This window comes from Chenopodium album, chromosome 25, assembly GCF_948465745.1.
Source record: "Chenopodium album chromosome 25, dcCheAlbu1.1, whole genome shotgun sequence".
NCBI classification, from domain to species: Eukaryota; Viridiplantae; Streptophyta; class Magnoliopsida; order Caryophyllales; family Amaranthaceae; genus Chenopodium; species Chenopodium album.
Genome location: NC_137858.1, coordinates 8,098,364 through 8,108,484, shown reverse-complemented (window position 1 = coordinate 8,108,484; position 10,121 = coordinate 8,098,364). Strand labels below are relative to the sequence as shown.

Below are 10,121 nucleotides of genomic sequence, written 5' to 3'. Positions count from 1 at the left end.
AGTTGGAGAATAAGCTAACTGGTCTAACCTTATTGCGAACTACAAATTCCCACTCTATTTCCCCGAACTCACGCCTGAAAGTTGAAGAAATAGCTAACTGCTCTAGCCTCATTACGAACTACAAATTCCCACTTTGTTTAAACATTATTCTATCCGACGCACGAGCTTAACAACCGGTAACCAAAAGAAAGTGACACTTTCACCCCCCATGTCCTCCCTCAGCCTCACCCCCAAACCCCTCAAAAAAAACCTAAGCCTCTAAACTCTCCCTTCTCACGCAAACACATCAACATTGGCTCCTCAATTTTTCCAGCCTTCTTCAACCTTTACACTTCGATCTTTCACCTCTTTCTCTCACTCTCTCTCCTCCCCACTTTCTCTCTCCTACCTCCGCCGCCGCAGTCGAACTGTGGCTGAGCCGTCGCAAATACTGGAACTTTGGTAAGCTTTACCCTCCTTCACTAAACAATACCCTTGAATTTGTGTTCTAAAGTTTGCATTTTTTTTCTGGGTTTTGTTCGAAATTTCTGATTTATTGATTTTACCCATTAAAATTTATTTGCAGTCGATGATCAACGTATACTTTTTGGAAGATCAGTTGAATCAGAGTTGCCAATTTCTGCCATTAAAAGCCCTTTTCTTTTCTCTCTCTTAAATTCCCTGCTTTTTTTCATGTCTTCTTTTATAACCCTTTATTATAGTATTCTAATTACCCATTCTCATACTCATAGTACATTCAGTCCAGTTTTCTCTGTGCATCATGAACAATTCTGAGGTACTTCTATTTTTATGCCTTTTTTTATTGTCTCTTTTGATTATAATTTTATTGTTTGTTCAATTGTTGCATATTTGATTTAGTATTGGTGGAGTTCATCCCTCATTATTTAATTAACTCAATTGAAGTTGGCGGGTATTTATTTTTTTGACTTGTGAATCGAAATCGGGTGAAAATTGTGATATTCTAGTGGGATTGTAAATGAATATGCTAGGGTTTTGTTGGTGTAGTATTGTATATGACTTAAAATGGTGGTCGAGCGCGTGTGATCAATAGTTTTGAGTCTTAATCCTTTTTCTGTTGGGGGTTCTCTTTGCCTCTTTGGCACTTATGGTTAGGTGTGTTTAGGATGAGGTGAGTTTAGCATTGAATAGTGGAAGTGTAAAAGGTGTTCTTCAAGCTTTGAAAAGAATAATGTAGAAAGGTTGGGTTGCTAAAGTGTGGAATATGGTTTTGTAGGTGAATGTGGTGGTGACTTTTCATGTTAAACTTTAAAAACTAAAATTCTCATTAATATACACTACGTATAAAAGATTAAAAAAAAAAACTCATGTGAGATATTGTTAGATTCGACTGAATGTGTAGTTTTATGATACCAAGCTTAAATGATTTTTTTTTTTTTTTAACACAATTAAAGATATCAATGTCAAAGGCACATCTTGAAATCGTACTAAATAAAAAATGAGAACATCATATTGGGATGGAAGGAGTATTCCTTTATTACTTTCTCTCTTAAATTGTGGGGGCAATGGTGTATAGTTTTTCGGTATCTTAAGTAAAACTAATTTATGCATATTTGAATACAAATGTTGCCTTGCTGTCTTGTTGTGTTAATAATTTTATAAGAATAGTGGTGTTCCCTTTTGAGTACAAATTTAGCACCGGCCGAGCAGAGTTTGGTTATATTTTTAATCAATTTGCTTATATGGTTATTGCTTGCTCTGCAGATGATATTGTTTGGATCTTTTACTGAAGAAGAGTTAAGGTCGATAAGCAATAAACCATCTGAGAATTCTAAAATACCTCAGCGCAAAGAAGAACTCCAGTTTGGTTCATTGTCTTTGGTGTCAGGAGCATTCTTGAGCAGTGAAAATGGAGAAACTGGAACTAAGCTACCTTCTTCTGTGAAATCATCTGATTCTGTCAAGAAAGTTGATGGTCCCGTGCATTTAAATGACGTTGTTCCAGTATCTAGAGCTGTCTTAAAAGAAAATGGAAGCATCCATTGTTCTGAACATTCTCACCCACTAGCTAATGGCATAAAACAAATCAAAGGTGGAAGTCATGATCTAGCTGCTGCATGCCTCACAAAGAATGATGCAACTGTTTCTTCACAACAATTCCTAAGTTCATCTCAAGGTTGTCAGGATACTAGGTTGAAGGAGAGATATTCTAATGGTGTTCATGATGCATCACAAAAGTATGTCCCTTTGAAAGATGATCTGAAAAAAGCTGCTAATGGTAGCACTGCTACCACTTGTGACTTGCTTCCCAGAGGCTTGATCAATGCTGGAAATTTATGTTTCCTTAATGCGACTTTGCAAGCACTTTTGTCCTGCTCCCCTTTTCTGAAGCTCTTGCAGGAACTTCGAACTCGTGATATCCCAAAGGTATTATTTTAACTGCTTGTATGTAAAGTTAGATATTATGGCTTGAAAATTTTACATTTTTTGTGTTATATTAGGTTGATTATCCAACATTGATTGCATTCGTGGATTTTGTATCGGAGTTTGACATACCTCATGGCTCAAGTTCAAAAACAAGAGATCCAAATATTGTTGATACTGGCAGGCCATTTAGCCCTGCGATGTTTGAAGGTGTGGTAAAAAATTTTACTCCAGACGTGCCAAGTGGTTTCTCTGGCAGGACAAGGTGTGTTTTCTTCTTTTTCAACCTCTCTTGAATACTTTATGTCTTGCTTCAAATTTGATGACTCACAGTTATGGCTGTCCAGATTATGATATGGATGTAGTATACTTTCCCGTTTCTCCTGTGTTACTTTGCAATCAATCAATCAATCAAAAGCCTTAATCCCATAAGTGGGGTCGGCTACATGAACCAAAAGTGATTATTTTGCAATATTGTTAATTTATCTTTTATATAGCTATGATATGATTAGTAAACATGGCCGCAACCCTTGCATCTGAAGTGTATCTAACTTTCTGTCACTACCTTTTTTCAATCCATCTCATTAATCGTTTTTGTCTCAAAATTCCCAAACTGAATATAATTACCCTTTCTCTCTTTGCTTTCAATTTGTTTACTCATATTTAACCACCTTTTGGCCCACCCTCTACTAGCTTTCTTTATATGCATGAGTGTGGCTCAAAACTAGTTCTTCTCTTGCTTATTCCTCTAGAAAGTTTAAATTCGTTCTTTCCTTAATTTTTTTATTGCTAATTGCCATAGTTGCATGTTGCTTTCCTTGAGCCTAGAAGGCAACTTCTGTGTTGGATAAAGAGATACAACAGAATGAAGTTTTATCTCTTTGGTTTTCCTGTTATCTTGTTGATTAGATTCAAGGATTGTAGGCTCTGATAGTGAAGCTATCAGAGATCATTTTTCCTCTTTTTGGGCTTGGCAATGAGTCTTTGTTTACCTTTTGTTTCCTGTTGAGAATAGTTTGTAGTCATGATTGCGATTTCAATTAGTTGGAAGCACCGTATTTATGACCTCTTTTCATACAGGCAAGAAGATGCTCAAGAGTTTTTGAGCTTTGTCATGGACCAAATGCATGATGAACTACTTAAGCTAGGTGGGCAAAATTCTGGCATGGCTGCACGGAAGTCTTCGCTGGTATCATCATCAGAAGATGATGAATGGGAAACTGTTGGTCCTAAAAATAAGTCTGCAGTAACAAGAACTCAAAGCTTTGTTCCGTCAGAACTAAGTGCAATTTTTGGTGGACAATTGAAGAGTGTTGTGAAGGCAAAGGGTATGATATGACTTGGGTCACATTAATGCATTAAATTCTTAGCTTTTGTACTTTAGTGTTTTGTACGGGCGTTGGCGTATATATTTAGTTATCTTTTGTTGCTCCCCCCTATTTATTTAATTTGTTTTCCTTTTTATTTATTTTTTATACATGAATTGATTTCCTCCCTGCAAAGAGCATGGATAGACATAGATGTCTTTACTTATAAATCATTCAAGGAGAGGGTAGCTGCCAATATAGGCTCCTATTTATATGTTCAATTGAGAGCAAGTTTAAGAATAAGATGTTGGAGTGTAAAAGAAGGTAATGCCAATGTTTTCATTGTAGTAGCATATTAGGTTTCAGCCTTTCAGGATAGTCAATTGGGAAACCGCTAGCAGAATGAGGATCTAATTTTAGTAATTAAGAAGAATTTGAAATCCTATATGGTGTTAGGATATTGTAGAAATGATGAGAACCTTGTCAAATATAAAGAAACTAATGTTAAGGCAAAGTAAGTTTGAGAGACAAAGACAAGGGTCTATATCTAGAGGTTTATAATTAAATGGGCTAAAGGGAAGGAGAAGGCATACCTATATCTTTGAACTGACAAATGTTTAATGAAGGATCTTCATATGGTGAAGCTTATGATGGATATAAATCTTAGGATTCTAATCCAAAGGAGATTAATTATAAATGACATTTTGTTTAAAGGAAGTGAAGTAGGTGTTAAACATCTTTGTTGTGGATCACAAAGTTAGTTGATTGGGTTGATGTGCGGAGAATTCAGAATTTGAGGTAGAAAAGGCTTTGAATAGAATGAATTTACAGAAAGCATGTGGCCAAATGTTCAGAAAGACTGAAAGAGCACTTTGATCCCAATTTACTAGAAGAACAAAGATGTGTTTCTCAGTTAATGATGGAATATTATAGGTCAGGGAGTCAAAGATAAAAGATTTGAACACGATTTTCATTGATCTAGAGAACACTTATGACTAGGTGGATGAGGTGCTGTGCATGATTTTATATCTTGCTTGTGATCACATTGTGGCATCACTTTTGTGGGAAATACGGATTGTTTTTATGTTATTCTTAAAATAACAGTTGTGATATTACAATGCGATCGCGATGCGTAGTTGAGATTTCATACCATTGTGACAAGAGATGTGCTTTGATGGCAATGACAAAAATAAGATCTATGTAATATTGGCTTAGTTGAGTATATTTATGAAGATATGGGGACAAATGTGAGTACTTGTGGAAGAGTAACAAATGATTTTCCTATCATGATTGGACTACATCACTTTGACCTTTTATGTTCACAATCAGTGTATAAAAAGGTTTGCCTAGGCGCTAGCAATTAGGTTCTTGTTCTGTATAGACTATGATAATTCATCGAGCATTCAAAGAGGTGACCCTAAGGTACTTGAGGCACACCCAAGGCGCATTTGAGATGCATGTAAGCAAATTTCTCCAGCTGTCTTATACTGTGTGTCTTACTGTCTTATGTGTGTGCCTGCTCCTTGAGCTTTTTTTTATACATTGTTCACATTAATGTTAGATGAATTAACATAGGCTATAAAGGACAAGACACCATGCTGTATGTTTATTTGCAATGATATTGGAGTGGTGTACAGGACTTGAGTTGAGGTTATGCTAGATTAGTGAGATGGAGATAGAAGCTAATATCTCGAGGGTTTAGACTAGGTAGGAGCCAAAGCTATTACCTGAAGTGTTGATTGTAGTACTGAAAGGGAGTCCAATGAGGATGTAATAACATTAGATGGCAATGATTTGCCAAGAGTAAAAGTATCTTGGGTCAATCAATCTTTAAAAGGAGTGGAGATATTGAAGATGTGGGTAATGAAATTAAGTCCAAGTGGCTTAATTGGAGAGCTTGTGTACTGTGTAAAGTTAAAAGGGCGAATTCCACAAGACAAATTTAGCACTGATTTATAGGTCAAATTGCTGGGCATTTAGGAAGAATTATGTTTTGAAGAAGTGTGTACAGAGATGTGTTTGTTGGGACACCTTAAAGAATAGAAAATTAGTGATGAATATATATGAATAAATTTGGATTTGCAGATATTAGTTGGAACTTGGAAATAAAAAGAAAAAAGGAAGTCACTCAGACATGCGAACAATGTGAAAGTCAATATGGAACGTTAGAAAAACACAGCAAGTATTTTTTAATTAGAACTTACGGATTGGAAATTTGGAATTTAATGTCTGATACCTAATTCTTGGAAAGTCAAAGTGGTCTTCTACTTGAAGAATTTATTTTTCATGATGCTGGGGTTGGACAATTGTGGAGTTTTTTCCTCTGTGCTGATTGCTTAAATGAGTAAAAGGTTGAGTTTTAATGGAAGGGCTATTTTGGTTAAGTAGTTACTTCAAAGATTGTTTAAGATGAATTTTAGTAGCCGTCTTTTTTTTTTACTCCGTAATTTTTTTAATACTTTTGGTCCTTCAGTAGTTCCTTGTGTTTGGGATCTGCTGTATTCATCTGAAATTAGGTCATTGGAGAAGTAAAATGAACAAAGACTAGATTACCATTGATCATCATTCTGTAGTTGCTGGATCCCTTTGCAATTTTTTAGTGCGTGGGAATTTCCTCACTTTGACACTGATTTGATTTTACCTTGTCCATACAAATTTGGCCACCAGTGACTTTTGATGGAATAGTATTCTTTTAATTTTTATTATTTTTAACAGTTTTTGTATAGCTGTAGCCAATTGATTCTGAGTGTGCTGCAATTGCTGCTGTAGCTGTAGCTGTATAATATCTGTAGACTCTACATCTGCTAAAAGGTTTCATTTGCAATGTTTATCTTAAGGTTCTGAACATTGTATCTTGTCTTTGGATTGATGGATCAACTCTGAGATGCACGGAAGCGTTTAGCAGCTTCAGTCGTGGGCCCTTTTATTTATTTATTTATTTATTTTTCTATAATTGATTATGTATTTCTATGTTTCTGCTAAGCAGGAAACAAAGCCTCTGCTACAGTTCAGCCATATCTCTTGCTTCATCTTGATATTTTTCCTGATGCTGTCCACACGATTGAGGATGCACTTCGCCAGTTTTGTGCACAAGAAGCACTCGAAGGTTACCGAGCTTCAAACACTGGGAAGGTACATAAACTGTCTTCTTATACCAAGTTAATGATCTTAATTCCTTACCTCAAAAAAAAAAAAAAAATTAATGGTCTTAATTTAGGTTGTCCAGATGATGTTTTCGATGCTCATTCTGTTCCGTTAATTTTTGTATGGATCTTCATCCCTGGTGTTTCCGTTTCACTGAAATGTGGTATTCTGTTTCTCTCTTATATCCTAACATATACGAAGGCCATTGATGCAATACCACTCTAATCAAACATCTTGACAATTTGTGCGATTCACAAGCTATAGCCTATAAGCCACCCTCCAGTTTATTTATTAATGATGTCTGATTGTCTGTATCTTTAGCAAGTCTCGCATAAAGAAGTATAAAGTGCGATCGACTATATTGTAGGAACTTTTTTACTTAGCTCCCTTTTATTATAATTATGGATTATAGTTCATACTATATGCCAAATCCAATTTCATGTCTGCAGAAAATTGTTATTATTGCTAGTCAATGGGAGATTTGGGCAAATTTTGCAATTTAATATTGGAGTTCTTATGCCCTCGAATTGTTTGTAGATGTATGATTACCATCGTAATTCTGTAGGGACCTATGAGACTCTTGGAGATCAAAGATTTTGTTTTGTTGTAAAATTGGAAATGATCATATCTTTTCCCTTACGGCCTTACATCTTCACCTTGCCTTTCCAATCAACTTTTTGCTCTGTTATTCCTCTATAATATATTGAGCCCTCTCTGATAAATTTTCCTGTGCCATCAAATGTGTCTGGATGAGGTTTGAGTAACAATAGTGTATGGGCGTGATAGTTATATCCTTCTGATGCTCTGTATTGACACAACCTATTGGACCTGGCAATATGACATGAGAGTTTCTGGCAAGTGTAGCATGAACCTTAGATCTAAGGTTCATGGCATACACCTTAGATTTGAAATTCGAACCGAATTTAGATCTAAATTTTTGGGGCTTTCATTATTCATGCCAGGATGAAGCAGCAGGTGCTTTATTTTGAGCATTAGTAGCTCCAGTGAACTTTTCTACTGATTGCTCTGGATGTTTTTGGCTGGCTGCCCCATTTCTTTTCTCTCGTACATTTTTATGGGCTCAGGAATCCCCCCCCCCCCCCCTCCCCCCCTTTTTTTTTCCCTCCTTTCGTTCTGATTGTCTCTCGCCACCAAATGAACTTTGAGTACTTGTGACTTTTGTAAGATTATATGGCTCCTTTTTGGATTTCTCTGTGCAGCCATTTTATTTTATTTATGATGAGTTACTGATTCTAAATCCCTGATTATACTGAGCTTGAGCATGCTGTTTTCAAAGATTTGGCTTGTTGAGGAACTTGACTTGGTAAAAATATGATTGCATGTTTAAGATTGTTTTTGTAATTTCATCTATATTGCAAAATACTGGTTAAATGCTTACTTGTACAATGTATTGTTTAGGCTGGATTGGTGACAGCTAGCAAATCTGTCAAAATACAAACCCTGTCTAAGATTATGATATTGCACCTGATGCGCTTCAGCTATGGGAGTCAAGGGAGTACAAAATTGCACAAGCCCGTTCATTTCCCCCTAGAGTTGGTGTTAAGCTCACAACTCCTTGTGTCACCTACAACTGAGGTAAGCTCAATTTATCCTTCAATTTGAATTCCCTAATCACTCACCTATTTAGCCTATGTGATCCCCTCCCCTATTTACTCTCCTAAAGTGGCTGCCTTTGGTGAGATCTACCATTGTGAACACTAAATACACTTAATTTTAGAATTTTCAATGGTTAACCGTTAACAGTCTAAACATTTAATTAAGTGTAACAATGTTATCAGTACTCAGACTTAATTACCACTTTATTGTTGCCAGTATTTCTTAATGAAGGTCTGTAGCTCCCTTGACTAAACTGACATTAGACGGATTCATAAATGTTGACTCTATATACAAGGGTTGCCGCCACAGCTGTGTGAGAAACTCTTTGCTTTAGGATTCATATTTAACCTACAATTTAAGTTCTAATAACTAGATTTACTGAGAGATTTTCATTGTTAAACATCAATTTTTAATAATAAGTACTGGATGAAAGCATACATATATTGTTAAATGACTACAACTACAAGTATATCTACATCATATACTTTTAGATATCCAACAATATATGTATCCCTATAAGTCGATAGAATTATAGAAATGCTAAGATTTCCTATTGTAATCTTGTCTTAAATTAATGCTATTCGTGGAAATCAAATTCTTCTTGTGTATCTTTTCCCTCAAGATTCTAGCACATGCAGAAAAATAATCCGCGTTCTTTCTTTTTTTATTACACTTTTAAATTTCATCTCTTCAATGGAGTTTGTGAATAGTTATGGTGATTATGAATTATCATTATTGGAGTAAGCCAGCTTGAATCTGAACTTATTTTTGTGGCATTTTATTGTACAGGGTAGGAAATATAAACTTGTGGCTACAATTACTCACCATGGGAGAGACCCTTCGAAAGGGCATTATACAGCTGATGCTTGTTACCCTGATGGGCAATGGATACGGTTTGACGATGCATCTGTGACTCCAGTACCAACTAGCAAGGTTTTACATGACCAGGCCTATGTGCTTTTCTACAAGCAAGTATAGATCACAAGTTCATAGAAATTCACCCTTGGTGAGGTCTGAGATTACTTGATCTCGACTTGGACCATCTGGTGTGAATTGTGAAGCTGTTTTGCCTACGCTGTTGAGGTTAGATTAGTAACTTTCTTCCATGCATCTGTTTTGTCCTCACCTCCATGCAACACAGAGGGGGTACTAATTTACATGAAATAATTTTTTTATCTCAATATCGATAGTGATGACTTTGTCGGAAAAGTGGGTTATGATGATATTAAGAGAGAGAGAGAGAGCGAGAGAGTGAAAAGGGAGGGGAGCGGGGAAGGGGAAGGGGATGGTTGGTTTGCAACAATTGATCTAGCATGCTAATAGAGTAATAGGGTTTCGTATTCTTGTATCTTGTGAAGAATGTTACTTGTAATTCTCTGGCAATTTATGATGAGAAGTTCTGAAAGGCTAAAATATTGTTTATACAGTACATGTCTCTTTATGCAGTCCATGAAAGTTCTGGAAAGAAAAGCTTAAAATAGGTTTGCTTCTTTTTTTAATTTTTATTTTTTTTTTATTTTTTTATTTAGAGTGTTTATTTTTAGCAAGGATAAGTCAGCTTTAGGCCTAAATACTGTTCAATAAAAATAGTTTTTGTTAGCCAAAAATCTAGTAGTCTGTGAAAATCGGTAATTTGCCTGTGAGAATAGCAGTATAACACTAGTATTAACA

The 10,121-nt window shown here is 35.8% G+C and overlaps 1 protein-coding gene across 1 annotated transcript; it reads left to right on the top strand.

Annotated features, from left to right (window-relative positions):
• The first annotated feature begins 230 nt into the window (after nucleotides 1-230).
• Nucleotides 231-9,631, top strand: LOC145614311 (ubiquitin carboxyl-terminal hydrolase 24-like). The gene is made up of 8 exons (XM_081669350.1): nucleotides 231-441; nucleotides 566-775; nucleotides 1,723-2,385; nucleotides 2,460-2,647; nucleotides 3,463-3,710; nucleotides 6,676-6,821; nucleotides 8,253-8,429; nucleotides 9,240-9,631. The coding sequence occupies exons 2-8, from the start codon at nucleotides 761-763 to the stop codon at nucleotides 9,426-9,428; spliced, it is 1,626 nt and encodes a 541-aa protein (XP_081525476.1). The 5' UTR covers nucleotides 231-441; nucleotides 566-760; the 3' UTR covers nucleotides 9,429-9,631.
• Nucleotides 9,632-10,121: the final 490 nt, after the last annotated feature.

Excerpts from the sequence above, each read along its gene's own strand:
- LOC145614311 (XM_081669350.1), top strand. Across the intron at positions 2,648-3,462 it reads GGTTTCTCTGGCAGGACAAG|GCAAGAAGATGCTCAAGAGT; the intron begins GTGTGTTTTCTT and ends CTTTTCATACAG. Across the intron at positions 6,822-8,252 it reads GAGCTTCAAACACTGGGAAG|GCTGGATTGGTGACAGCTAG; the intron begins GTACATAAACTG and ends TGTATTGTTTAG.